The following is a 26,767-nucleotide window of genomic DNA, read 5'->3' as shown; positions in this document are numbered from 1 at the left end:
AATTTAACAAAAACCTTGAAAAAAATTATTTATTTAAACTAGTTAATTTTGCTTATTTACAAATGAAAATAATTAGGGGGTTGGCTGAAGTTCCGGGCTGTCTGAGTCGAATTGGCCGAGGGTTGGTAGAGCGTTTGTCCGGGAACTGGAAGCACCTGGGTCTGCTGTGTGTACCCCAAGGATGCGTCGCTATAAAAGGAAAAATGTTAGACCGACAAAACGGAAACATAATGACATGGTTAGAAGTTAGTAGTTGATGATGATGATGATGTGGGTCCGTCTAATATTGTAACATGTCGGAGTTTAAGAAACACCTGTCAAAAGAACACCCCTTGGTTTCTACTTCACCCAAGAATATGATCATAGCCGGTTAAAAGGTGTCAAGTTGTAGATGGTGGGGTCCGCTTAGTTTCGATTTGTTCTCAACTAGCCCGAGTTTGAGAAGCACAAGTTGAAAGAACGGCTCTTGAACTTGCCAGTTCAACCAATGATGAATAATGGTTAGAGTCAGTTAGAAGTTTTCTATATATTGATGGATGTAGCCGTCTAGTCTCGCTTTTTCCCCGTACTGCTCAAGTATGAGAAAAACCAGACGTCAACTAAAGCCACTGGTATGAGAGAGTATGAGAAGTACCAGGCATCCACCTCTCAGCCTATGGCCATCTATGCCCAGCCATGGTTTCCGTTTATCCTTGTAATATGTAGTCATGTTTACAAGTTTGTGTAGGTTGATCTGGGGTTCGCCTTATCTCGCTTTGTTCCTAATTTCCATGGAAATAAGAAGTACCAGTCGAAAGAACACCCCTTGGTTTCTAGTTCACTCAACTATACAATTATTCCCATCTCCCCCTTCATCCTAAAAATGAGTCAGTGGGTTGGAACTGTTCGGGTACGCCTAGGCTTGCTTTGTACCCAGAATTGCCCGACTATGAGAAACACGAGTTGGAGTGCGAGAAGCACTAGCGGTAAGCTATAGAATCTGGTCATCCCAGTTACCCCCTATTTATCCAAAATATCAGTGGGTTAGAACTGTCTGTAGGATGATTTAGGGGTCCACCTAGTCTCGCTTTGTCTCAGAACTACCCGACTATGAGAAACACGAGAGGAGTGCGAGAAGCACTAGAGGTAAGCTATAGCATTTGGTCATCCCAGTTACCCCCTATTTATCCAATATATCAGTGGGTTAGAAGGTGTCTGTAGAATGATGTAGGGTCCGCCTAGTCTCGCTTTTTTGTCAGTATTTATAAGGCGAAACGCGAAATTTTAATTACAAACCAAATTTACAGGTTGAGCTTCGCCGCCCTTGTCAACGGGAACTTGCTTCCGTCGCAGACGCCCCTCGGGTCGTCGAGCCCGACGTCGAGGACGGCTACACCACCCAGGCCTCGCATCTTCGCGTACAGAGCCTTTTGCCCGGCCGTGGTCGGCTCCTCGAAAGTCACCCAAAGCCCTTCATCCTCGCCTGCTTTCTTGTTCGGCAGCCTGACTCCATACGAGCCCATCTTGTTCGTAGTGTCTTCGACCCGCCTCAGGAGGGTGGCGGGCGCATTGGGGTTGGTCGGCGAAACTAACTTGACGCACACTTCGTAATATGCGAGTAGGCCTGGTCAAAAAATTTGATATACTACATATATATAGAAGATATAAATACTAAAGTCCTGCAATACGAATACAATTCATCTCTTTACCTTCAGTCTTGGTGTAAGGTCCCTTGTCTCCAGGTCCGTCTGCGACCAGAGGAGGAACTCCAGACAGTCCTGAATCTTCATTCAGCTTCCAGGTCCTAGCCCAGGTGCTGATGCCCAGGTTCAACTTGTTAGCTGTTGATTTAAAAAAAAATTACAACCTTTCATAACCTCACAATATTCGACCCACTTACGGTCTGCACCACTCTGAAGCCATTTGTTGACGGTGTGTTCCACGTTCTGGAATTCCAGCCTCGGGTACATGTAATGAAGAGGCGTGGCGTAGTCGGCCTTCTGGGGGGAACGCTCCGGCGTCCTGTAGTCGACCGTCCACAGGTTGATCATGTCGACGTACGGCATCAAAGTTTTGACGTCGTAGTAAACTAAAACATATAAAAGTCCGGCTCTTACGTTCGTCTAAATCGATTGAAAGGCAATGCCCGAGGGGAGATCGTCGAAAATGAAGCAGAGGACAATAATGTAGCGAGTGAATCAATGGATGAACCAGTCATTATGTGATGGGTTCATTAATCCTTCGATAAAATGTTTGCTGGAACGGTGAATCGTCCGATGGTTCATGCAGTGAACCTTAAGATGAACGATTCATTGATAGGTTCAATAAACGATTATGTGATGGGTTCGGTGAATGTTCGATAAACTGTTGAGTAAAGTGGTCAAAACCGCTCGATGATGATACAGTGAACCCTAAGATGAACGATTCATTCATGGGTTCAGCGAACATTCGACCAACTGCTGAGCTGAGCGGGGAGCCATACATATAAAGATAATCATAGATCATCATAAGATGAACGGTTACGTGAACGATTGTAACGAACAGTGAACCATAAGATCAACGATTCATCTGTAGGTTCATTGAACATTCGATAAAATGTTGGGTGGAACGGCGAACCATTCGATGATCCATACAGTGAACCGTATATACGATTCACTCATAGGTTCAGTGAACATTTGATCAACTGTTGAGCTGAGCGGGGAAGCGCTCAATGATTCATAGGGTGAACCATAAGATGAACGGTTAAGTGAACGATTACGTAATCGGTTTAGTGAACGTTCGATTAACTGTTGAGTAAAGTGGTCAACCGTTCGATGATTCTTACAGTGAACCATAAGATGAACGATTCATTGAACTCCGATAAAATGTTGGGCGGAACAGTGAACCGTTCAATGATTTTTAAACCATAAGGTGAACGGTTAAGTGAACGATTATGTGATCGGTGCAGGGACGTAGATAAACTGTTCATTGGAAAGGTGATTACTTCGATCAATCGTATAACGATCAGTTCGGTGAACCAATTGACAAACAATTCATTGATAGGTTCAGTGAACGACTATGATCCTTAGATAAAATGTTGGATAGAACGGTAAACCGTTCGATGATTCATACAGTGAACCGTAAGATGAACGATTCATTCATAGGTTCAGCAAATTTCGACCAACTGTTGAGCTGAGCGGGGAGCCATAAATATATATAGATAACCATAGATCATCATAAGATGAACTGTTAAGTGAACGATTATGTGATCGGTAGAGCCATAGCCATGAGTGAAATATTGGATGAACGATTCATTGATAGGTACAGTGAAATATTATGTGATGGGTTCGTGGACGTTTGATAAATTGTTCACTAGAAAGGAGAAATAATTACTTCAATAAGCCATAGAATGATCCGTTCAGTGAACTATTGAGTGAACGATTCATTAATAGGTTCAGTGAACGATTATGTGATGGGTTCACTGGACGTTTAATAAACGTCACTGGAAAGTTTCAAGATCCAAACAATGATCCGTTCATTGAAGCATATTGTCAACGATTGACTGATAAGTTCATCAATATTGGAATGCGAACAATGATTCTTTAAGTCAACCATTCGACGAATTGATTAGTGAACGAGTCAATCATCAATGTTCAAAGTATACGAACTGATGTTCGAATACTGTTGAGTCGAGCGGTGAACCGATCATCAGTGAACCATTAAAGGAACTATTCAGTGAACGAATCATTAAACGTATCTTTCAATTGTTCACCTTTCAAAGAGGTTCATATGACCTGCCCGAAAGCAATTTAAGACTGAACTTAAGAATATGGTTTTTTGTCCATTGAAAAGGAAGATTTTTTTTGGTCGATAAAACTTTTGTGGATAAATTATTGTCCAAATTAAAATCACGAAAAAAAAAACTGGTTTGCCATTTTTCAACGGCTTGCCTTATGTGTTCATTCCATCCTTGTCAAGGGGAGTGCTAAACTTCTCTCCTTTCTTACAACACGATCAAAGAAGGACTGAGGTTGGACTAGGCTCTCAAACAGGCCGTTATCCGGCCAAGCGGGAAGCGTAGAATTCCGACCATATTTTCCGACGATTTTCCCGAATAAGGGTAAATTTTTCGTTGCGTTTTCTCACAGGATTAACTCAATTTAATCGATCCAGTTGGAAAAACATCAGGAAAATATACAGGGTGTTATGAGAAAAAGGTGGAAAATTGATAGATTTTAGACAACCGCTGCGACCTAGTGGCGAATGATACAACCAACCAGACTACCTACTAGCGCCTTTGTACTATTCAACCAAACGTTTTCTTTCATACACATGAAGATTTTTGGTCACGATTTTTTTAGAATATATTAAAATATTCAAAAAGATTTTCTAGCTAAAATTTTTTTGTAAATGTCAAGTCGTCAAAAGACAATGGAAATTTTCCACCGTCCTATTAGCCACGGGATGTTAATTTCGGGTCTAAACGTCCTTGAAATAGTTTCAGCCTGGCTTACCTTGTTGTTCGACGTGAGGGAGGACTCCGAGGGTGAGGAGTTTCCCGGCTAGGGATGCTTTAAGCTCCTTGACCAGGGAGGTGAACTGGATCTTGTGCTCTGCCTCCTTGGTGTCGACCCCGTAGCCGACCGTCTTCTTTATCTTATGCCAGATCGAGCCTATAATTAAAACAATAAATTAATATTTTTTATGGTTTTTGTAATTAAAAATAAATAAATAAATTACTGAGCGATGTCGTTTCGTATTTCTCGTGCTTGGGTGGGAACTGCCAGGCGAGGTCCAGACCGTCGAAGTTGAACTCACGTACCAAGGCGGTTGCCGTCGAGACAAAATTGTTCCTGTATTGTTCTTTTTCGAGCTGTCAATGATTAAAAAAAATTAAAAACATAGATTTTTTCTTTTTTTTCAAAACGTACCACTTCGAGGTATTTCTTGACATCCTCGGTGTCCTGGTTGCCGCCCACTGATAGGAGGATTTGCATCCCAGGGTAGTTCTTCTTGAGCGTGGTCAAGAGCCTGTATTGACCTTTGCCCTTGTCGAGGTCGAGCTTCTTGTCGACAGGCTTGAGATGGTAGTCGTCGTCGTCGAGGGCGGCGAAACCGTAGACGAGGTGTGTGCAGTAGGAGAGGCCGTCTTTGAGCTCTTCAACCGTCACCTTGGCTGTACCTGAAATAAAAAAATAAATAAATAAATAAAAAATCACCTCTACAAACAATTAACCACCCGACGCCTACGCAGGCAATAAATTTTCTCTTTCATTACTCATAACTTCAATGTCTTAACCAGCCCTGATTGGCGAGAATTGCCACGACCACTTGTGCAAAATCGCTCTGTCCTTCGGGGCCCATCTACGAGATCCCCCTGGCAGCAAATATAAGCTACCCCGTTTAAAATTGCAATTGTGTCAATTGATTTTATACTGTGATGAAGAAACGCGATTGAAAGTTGCTGATAAAATACACCTTAGGTTCGAGGTGAAAATAAAATTGTTGGAAGATAGTTCAAACTAACTGTTGGTAGATATGATTGAATAACAATAGAGGTTCAAATTTTAACGATTGTTAACTGATGAAATAACGCCAGAAGTTCAAAATAAATGTGAAATTTTAGGAGGTTAGATTATTAAGATAGTTGGTGGGCTGATGGAATAATGCCAGTGGTTCGAAGTGAATGGGAAATTTTAGGGTGGATCGTTTGAAACTGAACGATCGATAGGTCTGGTGAAATAACACCAAGGGTTCAAATTTGAACGATTGGTAAAGTGGATGAAATAATACCAGAAGTTCGAGATGAATATGAAATTTTTGGGAGATTGGATTATTGTGACAGTTGGTGGGCTCATAAAATAAGACCCTCAGGTTCGAAGCGAATGAGAAATTTTTGGGAGGATAGTTTGAAATAGAACGAAATAACACTAATATAAAGAATTGTAATTGCTGATTAAATAATACCTGTTGTTGGAGGTTAATATGAAATTGTTGGAAGTACGAGATGGATGTGATTTTTTTTTTTTTTAGATTATTCCAAATTGTGACTGTTGGTGATGCTTATGAAATAACGCCAGGGGTCCGAAATGAATCCAATTTATTTTTGAATAATATTTCAAATTGTGACAGTTTGTGTGGCTGATGAAATAACATCGTAGATTCGAAATCAATATGAAATTGTTGGCAAGATAGTTCAAATTTGACAGTTGGTAGATCTGATGGAACGACAACAGAGGTTCAAATTTGAATACTTGGTAAAGCTGATGAAATAACACCAGAAATTCGAAATGAATGTGAAATTTTCGGAGTTTAGATTATTAAGACAGTTGGTGGTCTGATGAAATAATGCCAGTGGTTATAAATGAATGTGATTATTTTACGAGAATATTTCAAATTGTGACAGCCGGTGAAGCTGATGAAATAACACCGGAGGTTAAAATCTGAACAATTTTTATGGCTGATAAAATAACATCTGGGGTTCGAAACGATCGTGAAAACTTTGTGACAATAGTTTAAAATGGAACGATTCGTACGGCTGATGAAATAATACCTGAGGTTTGAAGTAAACATGAATCTTTTTGTAAATTAAAATGGTGATATTTTGTAGGGCTGATAAAATAACACGAAAGGCTCCAAGTGAATGTGACTTTTTTGGAGGGCCCCTTCAAATTCAATTAATCGACAATAGTGACGAGTGGCAAGACTTTTGAAATATCACTAAGGGTTCAAATTGTATGTAAAATTGTTGGAGGGCCCCTGAAATTCGTTCAGCGCCGATAATGACGATTGGGTCGACTGTTGAAATATCACGAAGGGTTCAAATAGTATGTGAAATTTTGGGAAGGCCCCCTCATATTCGCTTAAGCCCCAATATTGACGATTGGCTAGACTGTTGAAATAACACTAAGGGTTTAAATTGTATGTAAAATTTTTGGAGGGCCCCCTCAAATTCGCTTAAGCCCCAATAGTGACAATTGGCTAGACTGTTGAAATAACACCAAGAGTTCTAATTGTATGTGAAATTTTTTAAGGCCTCCTCAAATTCACTTAAGCCCCAATCGGGTCAATTGGCAAGACTGTTGAAATAACACGAAGGGTTCAAATTGTATGTGAAATTTTTGGAAGGCCTCCACAAATTCACTTAAGCCCCAATCGTGACAATTGGCAAGACTGTTGAAATAACACTAAGGGTTTAAATTGTATGTGAAATTTTTGGAGGGCCCCCTCAAATTCGCTTAAGCCCCAAAAGTGACTATTGGCAGGTCTGTTGAAATAACACCAAGGGTTCAAATTGTATGTGAAATTTTTGGAGGGCTCCCTCAAATTCGCTTAAGCCCCAGTAGTGACGATTGGCTAGACTGTTGAAATAACACCAAGGGTTCAAATTGTAGATGAAATTTCTGAATTTTTCGGAGGTCACTCCCTGCAGTTTAATTAATACAATCGGTTCGACTTAACACCTTAGCCAAGTCGATTTTAAACGCCTCAACGAACTTCAAAAAAACATTTAAAATGTTCCTCTCTCGTACTCACCTTCTCTCCAGAATGACTTTCCGTTCCAGTAGCAGACGACCCTGGCCGCCTGAGCAGCCGAGAGGGCCGCAAGACCGAGGACCAACAACTTAGCGAGAATGGCCATGACTGAAAGGGGCGCCGGGGAGGTCAGACAATTTATAAAAACAGCCCCCACCCCTGGAATGTCCAGGCCTCCCACCAAAGTCCAAGGCACAAACATGGGATTACGCAGCCACATTTGTTTTTGTTTTATTTATTATTTGTATAATTTGTATAAATAGACTCTTTTTTTCCCTTCCCCTGAGTGAAACTTGTTTTTATTAATCTATCTTTCGTATATTTTATTTAATTACAAAATACAAAAAAGAAAAAAGGAAAGAAATATCCTTCTAGTCTTTTTTGGGTGGTCCGTGTAGGAAAAAGTCCCTTTATTTCCATTTTTTATACGACAAAAAGTCAGTTGATTTTTATCTCGGTGCAAATTGGATCAACCTAGAAAAATCCTTGCCGATAAGGAAATCTATTTCTCCGAACAGGCGGGCGATACTGGATGATATCACCGCTGATAAATATTATTAAATAAGGAAAAAAACCGATCTCATAAAAGAATAAGTAAATAATTCCAAAGATTACCATCTTGGGTTTTTTTGTTTTATGTCGCTAGCTAACCAAACAAAATGAAATCTTATGTGAATCAAAGAAAAAGAAAATCCTCGTGTTTTTTAAACTTATTTTCGAGGTTTGATGTAAAGATTTTCCGCCATTTCACCCCCAGTAAGGTTTTATTTCCGTTGTCGAAGGGCATAGGCCCTAGGGTGGAGAAAGTCGTACCCAGTCGTAAACCCCCCCCCCCCCCAAGGGATAAGGATTTTCGGAATAAAAACGTGAACCGTCGAAAGAACGAGGACTTATCCTCGGACGCGCACCGGTCCGCCTTGAACCTCTTCAATTTGCGGTCAAGCCGGTATCAACCCCGTTTTTGCATGTGCGAGGAGGAAAGAAACGAATATTCATCCCGAAGTAAGAAATAATCAGTAGATTAACTAAATCAGTACATTTACGAGGGAGCTCAAGAAAGAGACAAAATAACAGGATTTGCAAGGCCAAGACAAATTTGAACATTTCACATGAGCTCATTATTGACAAAATATATCAAAATTATAAAAAACTGGAGACGTAAACCAGTACTTTGACAGGAGCTCGACAAAAGAAAAAAGTATCAAGATTGAATATGATCAATCATAGTGAATGAATAAGGTCAGGAATTAATATAGTCAGAAGTATTTGCCAAACTGAACCAGTACTTTTCGACAGGAGCACAACAAAAGAAAAAAATATCAGGATTGAAGATGGTCAAACGTAACTTGCACTGGTTTGACAGGAGCTCAAAAAAAGGAAAAGTAGCAGGATTGAATGTAGTCAAACGTAACTTGTACTGGTTTGACAGGTGCTCAAAAAAAAAGGAAAAGTAGCACTATTGAATGTGGTCAAACGTAATACGTACAGGTTTGACAGGTCAACAAAAACGAAAAGTAGCAAGATTGAATATAGACGAACGTAACCTGTACTGGTTTGGCAGGACCTCAACAGTATGAAATAAATCAGCATTTGGAAGGCTGGATAACGTGATATGTAAAAGTTCTAACGGGAGCCGAAGAAAGAGACAAAGTATCAGGATTTGTAAGACCAAGACAACGTTGAACATTTCACAGGGGCTCAATATTCACTAAACATGTCAGGACTGTAAAAAGCTGGTACTTTTGACCGGAGCTCGACGAAAGTATGTTTGAAAATGGCCAAACGTAACCTGTACAAGATCTAACAGAAGCTCAAGAAAGACAAAAGTAACAGGAATTGCAAGGTAGGAGCAGTAAACCTGTAAATTTTCGACAGGAGCCAGGTAGGATAACGTTGTAGGATTTGGTAGACTGAGAAACCTTACCTTGACATGTTTTGACAGGAGCTCAGCCACGAGTCACAGTATCAGGATGCATAAAGATGGGCTGTTTAACCTGTCCAAATGTGACAGAAGCTCGGGACAGACAATATATCTGGAGTGAGAATGACCGGGCGAAAATAACCTGTACATTTTTTATAGGGGCTCAAGACGGATGTGCCATAAGGATTTGGAAGGCTGGAAATTTATAGACTGTATACATTTCACACACGAGCTCGAAAAGCACATTCTTTTTTATGAGATTGAGAAAGGTCTGGAGAACATAAACTGAGCATTTTCGACTGGAGGTAATATAAAATGTATCAGGATTACGAAATCAATTTGAAGTTGAACCTGTCCACGTTTGACAGGAGTTCAACTGAGACATAAAGTACAAGGATTTTCGAGACTGTGAAGTTGGCAGGAACTCAAGGCAGGCAAAATATACCATGATTTTGCAAAAACAGGAAAAATTGAAACATTATATTTTCGACAGGATCTCAATGAAGAGGGAAAAAGTATCACGATTTTCAAGGCTGTGCCTGCCGTTAACCTGCCGTGGCCTTTTAACCAGTACTCATTCGAAGCGAGCTCGATAAAATGCAAAATATATCAAGATTTGGTAGGCTGGGCAAACTAAACTAGTACTTTTCGATAGTAGTTCAGTAAAAAATAAAAGTATCAGGATTTAAAATGATCAAACGTAATCTGTACAGGTTTGACAAGAGCTCCAAAAATATGTAATGTATCAGGATTTGGTGGGCTGGGAAACGTTTAACATGAATATTTTGAACAGGAACTCAGCAAACAGAAAAGGCTGGAAAACTTAACATGTGCTCGTCTGACAGGAGCTTGAGAACGGAAATATCAGGATGCACAATGCTGGTCTGTTTAACCTGGACACGCTCGACAGGAGTTCAATAAATACGAAATCTATCAGGAATCAGAAGAGTAGGAAACCTAACTTTTACAGGTTCTGACAGGAGCATACTCAAGAGAGACAAAGTATCAGGATTCACAAGGTGGACGTTTCACCTGACTATTTTGAACAGGAGCACAACAAAAGAAAAAAATATCAGGATTGAAGATGGTCAAACGTAACTTGCACTGGTTTGACAGGAGCTCAAAAAAAGGAAAAGTAGCAGGATTGAATGTGGTCAAACGTAACTTGTACTGGTTTGACAGGAGCTCAAAAAAAGAAAAAGTAGCAGGATTGAATGTAGTCAAACGTAACTTGTACTGGTTTGACAGGTGCTCAAAAAAAAGGAAAAGTAGCACTACTGAATGTGGTCAAACGTAATACGTACAGGTTTGACAGGTCAACAAAAACGAAAAGCTCAGCAAACAGAAAAGTATCAAGTTTAGAAAAGGCTGGAAAGCCTAACCTGTGCTAGTCTGACAGGAGCTCGAGAAAGGAAAAGTATCAGGATATGCGAACCTTCCTAATAATGATGCATTTTGTGTCTTTGTTGAGCTACTACGGAATTGAACAAAACGTTTGACATGTTGCTCATGCTAACTACTAAATAAATACTAAAAATTAAAATCAATCGCTAAATTGTTTGGTTTATGTGCAAAAGGAATTTTTTCCTTCTTTTCTAACAGAACCGCTGACACCAAATTTGACCTATGGCCGTCGTATCTCGTTTTTTTCAACTCTATTTCAAGACTGGAACTGTGCCGGGGGCGGATCGCGATGACCCTTTATCAACGGACCCGTTGCGCAATTGTGTACTAAACCGGCAAAACGGGGAAAATAAACATTTAAATTTTTTTAATGGTAGAGTAGGCAGGTCGGACGCCTGGTGGCCTAGCAAGCCAGCTATTCAAAGACCCTTTGAAAATGACAAAAGTCTTTCAAAAATACAAAAGTGTTTATACACAGGGTCATTAGCTTTGCGGATCCTGATACCTTGTCTTTTAGTTGAGCTCCTTTCATAGAACCTGTACGAGTTATGTCCTCCTGGCCTTTCCCATCCCCACCAAGTGCAAAATAAATCAGGAATAAGAAAGGATGATTAACTAAATCAGTTCATTTTCAACAGAGCAACATTTTACAGGAGCTCAAAATGGACAAAATATATCTGGATTATAAAAAGTTGAGAAACTAAACCAGTACATTTCCAAAAGAGTTCAACAAAAGTATCTGGATTGAAAATGGCCAAACGTAACCTGCACAGGTTTGTCAGGAGCTCAACAAAAAGTAAATGAATAAAATATGAATTATAGCCATTTGAAAGGCTGGGAAACCTAACCTGTCAAAGCTCTGACATGAGCTCAAGAAAGGCAGAAAGTATTGGGCTGTTTAAAAACTACAAACATATGACAAGGATAAATCTCAGGATCTATAACGAAATCTATCAGGATTTTGAAGGATAGGAAACCTAACCTTTACTCAAGAAAGAAAAAGTAACATGATATGCAATGTGCCAGTTAACCTGTACATTTTGGACAGGAGCTCAGCAAAGAGTTAAAGTATCAGGATGCACGAGGTTGGGCTGTTTAACCTGTAAGCATTTGAGAGGAGCTCAACAATACGAAATCTATCGGGATTTCGAAAGGCTGGGAACATTTAAAAGTTCTAACAGAAATTCAACAATGGAGGGCCAGTTAACCTGTACATTTTGGATAGGAGCTCAGAAAAGAGTTAAAGCATGCACGAAGTTGGGCTGTTTACCTGTAAACATTTGAGCTCAAGTAAGACAGAAAGTGACAGGATTTTCAAGTCCAAGTCACTTTTAAACATTTCCCAAAATGTATCAGGATTGGGAAACCTTAATCTCTACAAATTTATCACCGAAGTCATGGAAATGCAATTTTGTCCTTTTCCCAGAAACCACCTGGAATAATTGAAACAAATTAAAATAAATTGTAAAATTGATGTATTGATTTGTTTTTTAATACTTACCTGTGACGAAAAATAATCACTGTCTTGAAAGATGGGAAGGGAGGTTCGAGAAATAAATGAAATAGGAAAAATCTTTTTCAATTTTCTTTTTAATTTTCACTAGATTAATTCAAAGAAAATTCTGTTAATTATTTTGTATTATTATTATTATTATATAAACTTTTGGCTTTATAACAATTTTTTTAAATATTATTTTTCATCTCTCTCTCTCTCTCTCACACACACACACACACACACACACATACGCACGCCCGCCCACACACACACTTTACCCAAAAATGATAATAAAGCCATCGATAATATTTATTTTATTTTTTACAATCTACAGGCGCTAAAAATATAAATACAAAAAAAAAGGTTCAAAAATTTTAAAAATCAAACTGACATAGGAAAAACTGTCTTGGGGCTTTTCGCCTTTTTTTAAATTTTTTAAATGTCCACCCTTCGACGTCATATGTACAATACTATCAGTCCTGACATGGATGCCTAGGAATTTGTATATATATATGTTTTTTAAATTAATTTTTACATCAATAAACAACACATTTTTTTAACCTATTTTATTCACTTTCCTAAAGAAGACATTGTTACAACTCTTTCTGTTTCTTCTGTTTTTTTTTAAATGTTTTTTTTTTAATTTTTATAATTATATTTTTATTAATTTTTTTTACTCGATAAAGAGAGACTTTTATTTTAAAGTTACCTTTTACAGGGTTTTTTTAATACAATATACATTTGTTGCCGTTTTTTTTCGTTAGGAGCTCAAAAATAGTAACAGGATTGCAAGGTAGGGTCAGTTGACCTGGACATTTTCGGCAGGAGCTCAGCGAAGTGAAAATGTATCAGGATTCAGAAAACTGGACTGTTTAACATGTAAACATTTGGCTGGAGCTCAAGAATCACAAAATATGTCAGGATTAGAAAAGCCTGGGAAATTGTACCATTACGTTTTCTACAGGAGTTCTAAAAAGAGACAAACTATCAGGATTTGGAAGGCTGTACTGTTTAACCTGTGTATATGGACAGAAGCTCGACAAACAAGATATGTACCAGGATTAAAAAAAGGCAAGGACGCTAAAACATTTCATTTTCGACATGAGCTCCAAAAAGAGAGAGTATTTTCAAGTCTGGGAAACTTAACCAAGTTTAACAAGAGCTCAAGGCAGACCAAATGTATCAAGGTTTTCACGAGTAGGAAATTAGGGTTGAAGCTGTCCAAAGTTTGACGAGAGCTTAACTGTGACAGAAAGGATTTTTGATAGTCTTCTGTCTAACCTGTACATTTTCGACAGGAGCTCTATACAGACAAAATGTAACTGAATTTAGAAAACCTGGCAAACGTAACCTGTCCAAGTTGGACAGGAGCTCGAAGAGGAAAAATTACCGGATATTCGAGGCTGTGCCATTAACAGGAGCTCATAGCAGACAAAATGTATCAGGATTTTCCTTAAGTGAAAAACATAACCTGTACAAATTTGAAAAAGGGCAGAAAGTATCAGGATTTCCGAGGCTCTGGCGTTGGCAGAAGCTTCAAAAGGAGACAGTATCAGGATTTTGAAGACTTGGATATTTATCCTGTACAAATTCGGCAGGATCTCAAGACGGACCAAGAGTATCAGGATCCTTAGTTGGGAAACATACCCTGCACAAGTTTGACAAGAGCTCAAAAAAGGCAGAAAATATAAGGATTTTTGAGGCTGTCCTGTTGACAGGAGCTCGACAAAAAAAATTTATCAGGATTTACTTAGCTGGGAAAAATAACCTGTACAAGTTTGACAGGAGCTCAAAAAAGTCAGAAAGTATCAGGATTTTCGAAGCTGTGGCGAAGACCGAAGGTCCAAAAGAAGATATTATCAGGATTATGAAGACTTGGACATTTATCCTGTACAAATTCGGCAGGAGCCCAAGAAGGAGCGACTATATCAGGATTTCCATAAATATAAAATATAACATGTGCAAGTTTGACTGGAGCTCAAAAAATTCAGAAAGTATCAGGTTTTTCGAAGCTGTGGGGTTGAAAGGAGCTCCAAAAAGATTCGGAGTATCAGGATTTTGAAGACTTGGGAATTTAACTGTACAAATTCGGCACGAGCTCAAGACGGACCAAATATATCAGGATTTCCTTAGTTGGGAAACATACCCTGCACAAGTTTGACAGGAGCTCAAAAAAGCGACAGAGTACCAGGATTAGGAATACCTGGGGAAGCAAAATTAGTCAAATCAATATTGTCAGGAGCTCAAGAAAAAGCCACAAATTATCAGGATTCTCTCAAATCGAGACTAATTTCTTTATGTACCATTTATACACAATATAACTATTTTAATTTTTAATATATTATTTTTTTAATAATTTGTATAGAATATATATATTTTTAGCTTAACGCATGCGGACAGGGAAAATTTTATTTTCTTAAAATTTGTTTGTACATCTAATTTTAAAAAAATTGAAAGACTGTTTTTTGACTTTTCTATCGGAAGGTTTTTCTCTTTTTAATATGGCACAATTTTTTTAAATTTATTTAATTATATTTGTGGGGGGGAATTGAAACGGTCTTTGTTTTAGAAGACTCTAGTGGATTTTTTGAGATCACGCACAAAACGAAAATAAAAATCAATTAAAGCTATTAACATTTTATATTATATTTGTGTTTTATGTTTAAAAGATCGGACTAGAATTAAAGTCTTTCTAGAAGATTAAAAAATTGTTTATGGATATATTTTTTTTAATCTATAAAAAATCAATTCGTTAACGATCAACCAATTAAACTACGTTTATATATTGATTTTTTTAACATTTATGTACAGGATAAAAAAATTTTTAAAATATATAATACACAAAATAAAGGTAAACTTAAAAATATGTTTTTTAATGCCCACGACGAACCCCTTGGAAAACCTTTGTGAAATTTTGCTTTTGGGGGCAAAAAAACCAACAACAGAACAATTTGTGCTGCTGGGGCAACCATTCTAGGATGAGGACTTTGCTGTGCGTCTCGGCCCCGTCTTAGAACTTGTAAACCTCGTGTCATTCGCCCGTGTTCGGTGTCCACCTATCGAACTCGATCCCCGAATCCGGGCTCTGGCCGAGGTTGAGGGGTGACAGGAAGGTGGTCGGCTCGTTCTGCCCCCGAGTCTCCTCGGGAGGGCTCGCCGCCCCCGAAGGCTTGTGCACCTCCCGTTCGAACCTGGCCAGCTCCTCCATGAAGTGGAAATTGGGAGCTATGTTCGGCTTCCGGTCCCGGACCCAGACGAAGGCGTCATTCATAGAGAGGCCGTGCTTCCCCATGAGGTAGGCGAGGGTCACAGTCACGGACCTGGACACACCGGCGACGCAGTGGACGAGGACCCCTTTCTCCTGGCTCCTAGCCTCGTCTAGAAAACAATTACACACAATTAGTCATACCTTTCACAGGAGATCAAGAAACACAGAAAGTATCAGGATTCACAATGATGGATTGTCCAACCGGTACACATTACATAGGACCTCGAGAAAGACAGAAAGTATTAAGAAGTGGAAGGCTGGTAAACCTCACCTATACCGGTGCTAACAGCAGCTCAGCAAAGTCACAACATCAGGACGCACAAGATGGAGTTCGATTAACCTGTCCAAATATGACAGGAGCTCAGCTAACACAAAATATATCAGGATTTGAAAGGTTACTTAACAAAACCTGTACAAGTTCCGACAGTAGCTCAGCAAGGAGACCAATTATCAGGATTCACAATGCTGCACTGTCCAACCGGTACAAATTAGACAGAAACTCAGCAAAGAGACAGGATGTACAAAGCAGGGCATTTTAACCAGTCCATTTGTGTCAGAAACTCAAGAAAAGAAATGATGTATCGCGAGTAAGAATGACCAGTTGAACATAACTTTTCGACAAGAGCTCATCAAAGATACCAAGCATCAGGATTCTCAAGAGCTCTTTTGAAAGTAGTTCAACAAATACTTCCGCTCCACTGGTATAAATACTGAGGAAAACTAGTATAAACAGTCCGATATAACTGCCCCGTATAAACTGTTAATTGTGACGAAGAAAACATGTATGTGGTATGACTGGCCTGATCGTCTCTCGGTATGAATCGCCCTATACCACATCCCATCCGGTTTAAAGACCAATGTAAAACTGTCATCAACTGTCTGGCATAACTGACCAAATTCTTCTCTGCTAGGATCACCCTTTACCTGGGCATAAGGGGTATAACACTGGCCTAATAGCCTACTAGTTTGGATCAACTTGTGCCATACCTCCTCCGAGTAAAAGACTAATGAAAAACTGGTACAAATTGCCAATAATGGGGAAGTCAGGTAAAATTGGCCTAATTGTCTCTCGGTACGAATCACCCTATACCAGATCCCATCCTATATAAAGACCATGTCCACCTGTATAAAAACCAATGAAAAAACCGTCATCAACTGTCTAGTCTAGTATAACTGGCCCAATAGCCCCTGGTTAGGATCAACCTTTGCCACACCTCCCCCGAGTCTAAAAACCAATGAAAAACTGGTACAAATTGCCAATAAGGGAGAACAATCTGGTATAATTGGCCTAATTGTCTCTCGGTATGAATCACCCTATGCCAGATCCTGTATAAAGACCAATGTAAAACTGGTATTAGCTGTCTAAGGTCTTCTCTCCTAGGATCACCCTCTGCCACATATCCACCATCATCAACCGTCTAGTATAACTGGCCTAATAGCCTTTCGGTTAGGATCAACTTTTGCCACACCTTCTCCGAGTCAAGGACCAATGAAAACTAGTATAAATTGCCTATAATGGAGAAGAACAGTATGGTACAATTGGCCTAATTGTCTCTCGGTATGAATCACCCTATACCAGATCCCATCCTGTGTAAAGACCAATGTAAAACTGGTATAACTGTCTACAGTCTTCTCTCCTAGATTCACCCTCTGCCTCATGTCCACCTGCATAAAAACCAAGGGAAAACCGTTATCAACTGTCTGGTATAGTAGGCCTAATAGCCTTCTTGTTTGGATCAACCACACCTCCTCCAATTTTAAAGACGAATGAAAAATTGGTATAAAATGCCAATAATGATGAAGAACAGTCTGGCACAACTATTTGTCTCTCGGTATGAATCACCCTATACTAGATGCCATCCGATATAAAGACCAAGGAAAAACTGTCATCACCTGTCTGGTATAACTAGCCTCCTGGATTTGGGTCAACCTATGCTACACCTTCTCCGTGAATAAAGACCAAGGAAAACTGATATTAGCGGTCTAGTTTAACTGCCTAAGCTCTTTTGTGCGAGGATCCCCTTTTACCAACACCAGTATAAAAATCAAGGAAAACTGGCATCAACGTAAAGGCTTCTTTACCCTATGTCAAAGCTCTATCAAGGAAAACTGATACAAAGTTCTAAGGTGTGCATGACCCGTTGACATCTGAAGGTAGCGTTTACGTCAGAATATTGACTTTAAAAGTCAATCCGTCATTGACCATTGACAATGACGGCGGGCCTGGATGTGTCGATGTCTGCCACCTTTACGCTTCGGAAGGGAAAAACAACCCTTGTTTTTTATTTGGGTCAGGGTGAATAATTGATCATACATAGAGGTGAAAACCTTTTGTCGACGAAAGCGTGGGTGGTAATATAAATAAATCCACCCCCGGAGGCGGCCAGGCATGGGCTGGGCTGTGACGGTGACATTGAACTTTCGGGATTGATCTAGTTGGAAAGCGGCCCTGACCTCCGTTTCGGGTCGGGGGCGCGTGGTAGCAACAAGTTGTAACACTCGGAGGTGGTGGTCGGATTTCCATTGAACCATCCCCTGCGGGGGAGTCGTTTTATTGATCCCGCCCCCATTGAGACGGGGGTGGTGCCGCCCACTCGGGCCGGTGGACGGCGTCTTCATTCATTCTCGGCGACTTGAAAACGTCCGACCATTCATGAGACAAAGTCCGATTTCAAAAATTCTTACCGATGAATTCGATCGCCTTGGGAAAATGGACCGCGAGGTTCTGGCTCCAGTGGTCCGTTATAGGTATCTTCATGTACTTGATATCTCCAGAGGCTTCGAAGACGTTTGGCAGGTTCTGAGTCACGTTGAGTATGTACTTGATATTGTGCTTCGTCAGTGTCTCCAGGTCTTCAGAGTTGGCAGCGTTCCCGAGGAACAGGTGGGGAAGGATCTCGACCAGGGCGTCGTCCTCGAGTATGGCACCTGAATCGCACGGCACGTCGCATCTGCACTTCTCTCGACCCTTAGAACACCTATTAGCACCGTAGTTTGAGATCCGGAGCGACCTGCGATCCAAAAGAAAAGTCAAAACTATACCAAGTGTCAAGTCTCGCGTACTCACCTAAGCCCCATCAGCGGAAGATCCGGGTCGGCCGACGTCAGGGAATCGTCGACCGTCTCGCACCACTCGGGGTAGCAAGAACGGAACTGAGAAAAACCGTCTGAAAAACAAAAACAAAATTTTCAACATTTTTAAATCAACCTGGAAATCGGTTATCTGTAGTTAAGGAACAGGAGCTCGTCACCAAGAGAGAACGAAAGAGAAAGGAGCTCAGCTTAGCTACCTAGCTCCTGATACTTCTACGGATTAATTTAATGAGAATCAGCTCGTTTGCTCCTGATACTCCCGAGTGGAAAAAGGGACAAGAACTCATCGCGGTTTCTTTGTATAGCTCCTGTTATTTCCGGAGAAGCGGGGCTCAGCATTGCTTCTTAATTTCATGACCTTAACAGCGTTGGAAGGGGTCAGGAGCTCGTTTTTGGTTTAGTTAACCCCACCAGACAGTTACAGAATGGAAAAAAGGGGCAGGAGCTCGTCGGAATTTCATTTTACAGCTCCTGTTATTTCATAGAGGCAGGAAGTCAGATTTGATTGTAATTTCCTAGTTATTTGCCCGGTTTGACTTAACAGCTCTTGTTACGTTCAGAGTGGCAGGAGCTCGTTTTTTGCTTATTTACCCTGCTTCTGTTAGTTTTAGACAGAACAAAAGAGAGAGGAGCTCATTTCTGTTTGATTCAACAGCTCCTCCTGATACTAACAGCGTTGAAAAAGATGAGGTGCTCGTCAGAGTTTCTTTGTATAGCTCCTGTTACTTTCAGAAAGGCAATATGACAGATTAGTTATAATTTCCTAGAACCTGATATCTACATAGTGTGATGCAACAGGAGCTCGCTAGAATTTCTTTTTATGCTCCTGTTACTTTCAGAGGGACAGGAGCTCGTTTTTGGCTTATTTACCTGCTCCTGTTAGTTTCAGACTGAACAAAAAGATTGAAGCTCGTGGTTTGATTCAACAGCTCTTGATACTCCTAGCATTGAAAAAGTATAGGAGCGCGCCAGAGTTTCTAATTATGTTCTGTTACTTTCAGAAAAGCGGTATGACAGATTAGTTTATAATTTCCTAGTTCCTGATATTTGCACAATTGAAGGCAACAGGAGCTTCTTTTCTTTAACTTCGCCTTCAACTTATGCTTCAGGAACACTTGAAATCTTCTTAACGTTAGCACGTGTCCACCGAGGTTTATTCGTGACACAAGCTTGCATCAAGAATGATGAACAGTTGGTTTTTATGGTTTCTCAAGTCGAGCTTTTTTCCACGAGGTACGTTAAGTAGAATAAAGCTTCACTTATCTGTTTGACGGGAAGTTTGATTTTCTGGATTATGACCTCTATCAGTTCCTGTCTCCCCGAGAGATCAGGATGAAAAGAAGGAAACGGCGTATTTCTGTTAGATTTAAAAATGAAATATACGTCGATCCGTGCCAGTGGAACGGAAGGCTGTTGCCGGTTATCGGCTCTCGAGTTGTCATTTCCGGTGACAAGGGGAATCGACAATGAAATACCTTGGGCGACGGCCAAGACACCGCGGTCGGAGCACCTAACACGCGACTGTAAACGGCTTTAAAAACACGAGTCGGAATCTCATGAGGAGACCTCGGAAGAAAACTTTCCACCTGGAAAAAAATTGCGCCAATATACACGTGAGTTGAAGAATTCACCTTATACTCAGCTCCTTTGTCTATCATTTAACAGGATTTGGGATAAACTAGCCGGGTACGACGATTCGGAGCTTCCGTTGTTTATCCTTTATTTCAGAAAGTAACAGGAGCAGGTAAATGAAGCAAAAACGAGCTCCTTTTCATCGGGTCAAAAGACAACTCCTGAACGTAACAGGATATATAAAAACACATCCTGACGAGCTCCTGTCACAAAAGAACGAGCGTGGACAGATTTGAGAAAATCATAAAAACCAATGCACACCTTTCCTGATCCCAACTACTGTCTCGAATAGACGTACCTCAAATTAAGAAAACTTCTATTATCTCCTCATCCAAATGTAACTAAACAGGAGCTCGAACCGCAACGGAGGAAATACCTTGCCACAGTAACAGGTCTACAGTCAAACTGTAGAATTACTCGGTAAGTCTCTTGATCCAAGTGTATCTCGCCGACGTTCGCCAGTCAAGCTCATGTTAGCTTCCTACATTATGTAAGAAAGTGGAAACTCATTAAATTAAAAAGTCCTGGGCATTTTAACACTAGGGATGTATCAAAATTTGGAAGAAAACCTGACAAGCTCTTCTCCTCTTCTTGAGTAAACCGTGGAAGTATCAGGACTGGTTAAATAATACGGAAAAGAATGATGAAAAAAATTATTTAAAGAGAGCTTGGAAGGGTTAAACATCTTGAAATCAGAACGTGCCAAGCCGCTCTAAAAGTAAGAGCCCTTAGGGGCTGGGGCGACTCTACACCAATGCTGCAGCGGTAACACCATTCGCGGAGGTGCGTCAGCTCTCATCTTGAGAATCAAAACGTCCGATAAGGCTGAATAGGCCAGGAGCGGACGTTAAAAATCCTCTTGTCTTGTGACGAAGAGTTCTCGGGAACCTCATGTCCCTTTCACACATTTTGGAAGTATTAGTAGTTAAATGAACCGAAAATGAGCACCTGTGCGTTTCAAACTGCCTGCAAGAGTCAAAATTTCAAAGCTGAGCTCATGGCTGTTTCGTAAATCTGAGAGCAAAAGGAACAGTTAAATGAACAAAAAAATTAGCTCATGCCCCTCTGAAAGTAACAGGAGGTATAAAACAAATCATGAAGAGCTCCTGTTCCTTTTCCACATTAAGAGTATCAGGAGCAGTTCTGATGAGCTCCTTTTTTTCCCTTGAACGGTGGAAATAACAGGAGGTGTAATTATAAACTAAGATGAGCTTCTGTTTCTCTCTGGAAGTAACATCAGCAAAGAAACCTCGACGAGGGCTTGTCCCATTCTAACACTCCGTAGGGCCAAAATCTATGAAATTAAATAAACAAGGTCGTGACCATTTCATCTAATGTGGAATTAACACGAGCACGTGAATAAACCAAAAACGAGCTCCTATCCCTCTGGAAGTAATAGCAGCTATAAAAACAAACTCTGACCAGCTCCTGTTCTTTTACAACAGTACGAGAATCAGACGATGTTGAAGCAAACCGTGATGAGCTCGTGTTCCTTTCGTACAGTCTTGAAGTAACAGGAGCAGTGAAATGAACGAAAAACGAGCCCTTACTAGATTATAATTAATAGGAGATAGAAAATCATTTTCTTATACTTTGTAACAGGACCGGTTACATGGTACAAGAACGAGCAATAACGAGTTCAAATACCTTGGACGGGTTAAAAGCTCCTCAATCTGAAAACGTCTACTCCAGATCCAGTTATAACTAAATAGGAATCTTCGATGGCACAAAGCCACATACTATAACTAACAAGAACTTAAATTAAGCAAGAAATGTAAAAAAAAAAAATCACACGTCTCCTGATACAACCTCCTATCACAAAAGGACGTGAACAGATAAGAGCTCATGTTAGACAAGAAATGTACAAAAATGTCTCCTGATCCGGCTGATAGGGGCTCAATCCTTGATGGCCCCAAGTTAGTGCCAGAAAAAAAACGAGAAGAGTCAAGAGCTCAAATAGGCAATAAATATATAAAAATATCAGACATCTCCCGAACCTGTTACGACTAAACAGGAGCGAAATCCTCGATGGCACACAGCTCCTGTTGCAAAAAGAAATAAACAGAGAAGAGCTCGATTTAAGAAAAAACTTTCCAAAAACATTGAACGTCTATTGATGCAATTGCGACTACATAGGAGCTTAATTGTAGATAGCAATAAGCTCCTCTCCCAAATATAAGAGGCTGGACAGGAGCTCAAATCTGGCGAGAAATACACACAAAAACAAGCTGTACAGGAGTTCGAATTACCAAACGATAATAATAAACACAGGATGTGTCCTGTTCCAAACAAAAAAATTACACAAAAAATATCTGACGTCGATTCATCCAGTTGTAACTAAACAGCTCCCTAAATATAAAGAGTCCGGAAACGAGCTTAATTTAGGTAACAAAAACATTACGCTCCTGTCACAAAACGACAAATACACTCTCAGACGTCTCCTGATACAGTTGCCCCTAAACAGAAGCTCAATACATAATAGCAGTAAGTTACTACCGCAAAGCAAGAAAAGAAAGGAGCTCAGGTTAAATGGAACCAAGCTCCTGGGACAATAGAAGATACCTCATAAACAATCTCATTACGTCTCCTGATCCAAGCTCCTGTTACAAAAGGACGAAAATTGACAGGAGCTCAAGGTAGGCAAAAAAATACACAAAAATATCAAACGTCTCGTGATATAGTTGTGACTAAAAACGAGGTCAGTCCTCGATAGCACAAAGCACATGTTACAAAAAAGACATAAACAGAGAGGTAAATTTAAGAAAAAAAGTTTTTTTTATTATTGCACAAAAAAATCTTTAAGCTTCGGTTATAAAAGGACGAAAATAGACAGGAGCTCCAGTTAGGCAAAAAAAGCTTTACGCTCCTGTTACAAAAGGAGGAAAATGGACAGGAGCACAAATTAGGCAAAAAATCTTTACGTTCATGTTAAAAAAGGACGATAATTGACGGGAGCTCAAGTTAGGCAAACAAATCATTAAGCTCCTGTTAAAAAAGGACGAAAATTGACAGGAGCTCAAGTAAGGCTAAAAACCTTGAGGCTCCAGTTACAAAAGGATGAAAATTGACAGAAGCTCAAGTTAGGCAAAACATCTCTACCCTCCTGTTACAAAAGGAGGAAAATGGACAGGAGCTCAAATTAGGCAAAAAAAGTTTACGATCCTGTCACAAAAGGACGAAAACTGACAGGAGCTCAAGTTAGGCAAAAGATCTTTACGCTCCTGTCACAAAAGGGCGAAAATTGACAAGAGCTCAAATTAGGCAAAAAATCTTTACGCTCCTGTCACAAAAGGACGAAAACTGACAGGAGCTCAAGTTAGGCAAAAAATCTTACGCTCCTGTCACAAAAGGGCGAAAATTGACAAGAGCTCAAATTAGGCAAAAAATATCAGACGTCTCGTGATATAGTTGTGACTAAACAAGAGGTCAATCCTCGATAGCACAAAGCACATGTTACAAAAAAGTCAAACAGAGAGGTAAATTTAAGAAAAAAGTTTTTTTATTATTGCACAAAAAATCTTTACGCTTCTGTCACAAAAGGACGAAAATAGACAGGAGCTCAAATTAGGCAAACAATTTTTAAGCTCCTGTTACAAAATGACGAAAATTGACAGGAGCTCAAGTTAGGAAAAAAATCTTGAAGCTCCTGTTAAGAAAGGACGAAAATGGACAGGAGCTCAAATTAGGCAAAAAATCTTTACGCTCCTGTTACAAAAGGACGAAAATTGACAGAAGCTCAAGTTAGGCAAAACATCTCTACGCTCCTGTTACAAAAGGAGGAAAATGGACAGGAGCTCAAATTAGACAAAAAAATCTTTAAGCTCCTGTTACAAATGTACGAAAATTAACAGGAGCTCAAGTTAGGCAAAAAAATTATCAGACTAAACAGGAGCTCACACAATTGGCACGAAGCTCCTGTTACCACAGAAGAAACCTCATAAACAAACTCAGGACGTCTCCTGATTCAATGTCACCAATTGAACACGACGGACTGGAGCTCGAGTTTTGAAAACAATTTTTTAAAAAAATCACAATTCACATGAAAAGTCTTTGTATACCCTTGGAACCTGTTGATCCGGTATATTTGTTTTAAAAAAGAAATTATGTCTGAAGTTAGGATGGTGCATGTTTTCCGCGAGCGGATGAATGAGCGTTATCAGGGCGTGGGAGTGGGGCGAGGCCGTCCGTTGATCAATGAAAACTCAAAGAATGGAGGGCTATGTGTGTGTGGGTTTTTTTTAAAAGTAATTTTCTAAGTGGTTTAACTCACCTTGGAGGTAAAAGACGTTGGAGCCATCTTGAAGGAGCCTCTTTGTGAGTATGTTGACCGATTCGGACCTGTCCCTCCCGTCGTCGTATAGGACGAAAACGTTGTCTTTGACCGATCCGAGTATCCTCTCTTTGAGCCTCCTGCACTTGATCGTGGACGCGAGGTCGATCTTGCCAGCGGCGAGACGCCTGAGCATTATGCTCGGGATGCTCAGGTTCACAGCTTGCCTTATCCGCCCTTCCCCGTACTCGTTCGAGCTCCTGCAGTCGAGGAGGATGAGCCTTGACGGGTTGGCGCGGAGCTGTTTACAAAGCCAATCCTTCGAGACGACCCGGTCCATTTACCTCCTCGAACGGCCCGAAACCGACTGAGCCACTCCTAAAATCTACGGATGGATAACGGGTTACGGAAGGGCGAGGAGCCGCCCGACGCCCCACCTTCAACCGACTCCCTTCCAACCGCCCTTCAAGTTTACCGCCGAAATTCAAACCTCTTCGCAGTTTACGAACTAAAGGACAATTGAACCGATCGCGATAAACTCACTCCCTGAATTGAACAATTGAAATATAATAGCCATTTGAGGACCGATTCACTAACGAATCGACTCCCGATAACCTCGCTCATGTGATAAACGATTCACGATTGAGTGAGTCTTTCGTGATTCGATTCTTTAATTAATTGGGTGAAACGATCCGTAGTCGATTTACTCGATTGAGAATCGGTTCAGTACAATCTTCTTTTGAAAATTGATCCTCTTTCGAGTCTATCTTCAATCGATTTCAAATGCCTATTGTACTTAATTGAATAGATTCACAATTGAGTGGCTTTCATGAATCAAGTCAATAGTGTATTACAATTCCCGAACGACTCAATTGAGAACCGATCGCGATACTTACTCACTGAATTGAGAAACGATTGAAATATAATAACCATTTGAGGATCGATTAAGAAATTAATAGACTCCCGACAGCCTCGTTCATTTGAGAAACGATTCATGATTGACTGAATCTATCGCGATTCGATTCTTTAGCGATTATGATGAAACAAGATTCGTATTCGATTCACTCAATTGAGACGATTGTCAACAGGGACACAAATCAGTACAATCGTTTGAAAATCGATCCTCCTTGAATCTATTCCAAAATGGCTCAATTGAATCGATTGCGATATTCACTCACTGATTTGAGAAAAGATTCCAATATAATACCCATTTGAGAATCGATGCATTAACGAGTCGACTCCCGATAGCAGCGGCCATTTGAGATTTAAGAATCGATTCGCGATTGAGTGAGTATGGCGACTCGATTCTTAAGTGAATCAAATCTCATTAGACTGAACTGAAAAATTCTATCTTGAATCTATCCTGAATTCGATTCCGTCTTGAATCGATTTCCAAATTAATATGACATTTGATTCACTAAAGAATCGAATCGCGATAGACTCACTCAATCGCGAATCGATTCTTAAACGAATCATCTAAATCGAATCGTTTCTCAAATCACTTAGTGAGTTTATCGCGATCGATTCATTTGAGCCGTTTGGGAATCCATTCAATATAGACTCGAAAGAGAATCGATTTTCAAACGATTGTACTGAACCGATTCTCAATCAAGTTTCACCAAACTCTTTAAAGAATCAGTTCAGTCCAATCGTTTGAAAATCGATCCTCTTTCGAGTCTACATTGAATGGATTCCCAAACGGCTCAAATGAATCGATCGCGATAGACTCACTAAGTGATTTGAAAAACGATTCGATTCAGATGATTCGTTTAAGAATCGATTCGCGATTGAGTGAGTCTATCGCGATTCGATTCTTTAGTGAATCAAATCTCATTCGACTCACGTGAAAAATTCCATCTTGAATCAATTTCCAAATTACTATTGCACTCAATTGGATCAATGCTCGAATGAGTGATTCGACCCTTTGCGATCGATTCAATTGAGCCGTTTGGGAATCGATTCATTACTGACTCGATTAGTGATAGTCACTAAATTGAGAATCGATTCCTAAACGAATCATCTGATTCGCTTCTCAATTGAGTGAATTTATAACGATTCGAGTTTCCCTAAATTCACTAAAGAATCGAATCCCGATAGACTAACTCAATTGAGAATCGATTCATAAACGACTCACTCAATTGAGTGAGTCTATCCCGAATCGAGCATTTGTTTATCGATTTTCAGCCGTAT

At 40.1% G+C, this 26,767-nt stretch overlaps 2 protein-coding genes and 1 non-coding gene across 4 annotated transcripts; all 3 read right to left on the bottom strand.

Moving 5' to 3' along the window:
- Positions 1 to 12: 12 nt before the first annotated feature.
- On the bottom strand, positions 13 to 7,625 carry LOC106663144 (chitinase-like protein EN03). 2 transcript variants are annotated; one of them, XM_014387745.1, is made up of 8 exons: positions 7,495 to 7,625; positions 4,890 to 5,140; positions 4,699 to 4,831; positions 4,473 to 4,631; positions 1,880 to 2,068; positions 1,689 to 1,820; positions 1,285 to 1,603; positions 13 to 189 (listed from the first exon to the last, which is right to left on the bottom strand). In XM_014387745.1, the coding sequence occupies exons 1-8, from the start codon at positions 7,598 to 7,600 to the stop codon at positions 57 to 59; spliced, it is 1,422 nt and encodes a 473-aa protein (XP_014243231.1). In that variant the 5' UTR covers positions 7,601 to 7,625; the 3' UTR covers positions 13 to 56. The 2 variants fall into 2 exon arrangements, with proteins under 2 accessions (XP_014243231.1, XP_014243232.1); XM_014387746.1 differs by having other exon boundaries at positions 19 to 189; positions 1,276 to 1,603.
- LOC112127183 lies at positions 3,874 to 3,970 on the bottom strand. Its single transcript, XR_002910439.1, has one exon. It is a non-coding gene; the product is annotated as a U6atac minor spliceosomal RNA (small nuclear RNA).
- Positions 7,626 to 12,865: 5,240 nt separating the features above from the next.
- Positions 12,866 to 24,962, bottom strand: LOC106663073 (dual specificity protein phosphatase Mpk3). Its single transcript, XM_014387620.2, has 4 exons — positions 24,578 to 24,962; positions 18,650 to 18,749; positions 18,268 to 18,593; positions 12,866 to 15,692 (listed from the first exon to the last, which is right to left on the bottom strand). The coding sequence occupies exons 1-4, from the start codon at positions 24,915 to 24,917 to the stop codon at positions 15,346 to 15,348; spliced, it is 1,113 nt and encodes a 370-aa protein (XP_014243106.1). The 5' UTR covers positions 24,918 to 24,962; the 3' UTR covers positions 12,866 to 15,345.
- Positions 24,963 to 26,767: the final 1,805 nt, after the last annotated feature.

Source organism: Cimex lectularius, unplaced genomic scaffold (assembly GCF_000648675.2).
Source record: "Cimex lectularius strain Harlan isolate CLEC.00 unplaced genomic scaffold, Clec_2.1 scaffold14, whole genome shotgun sequence".
Lineage (NCBI taxonomy): Eukaryota > Metazoa > Arthropoda > Insecta > Hemiptera > Cimicidae > Cimex > Cimex lectularius.
The sequence above is the reverse complement of the archived record's forward strand: the minus strand, read 5'-3'. Positions and strand labels throughout refer to the sequence as shown.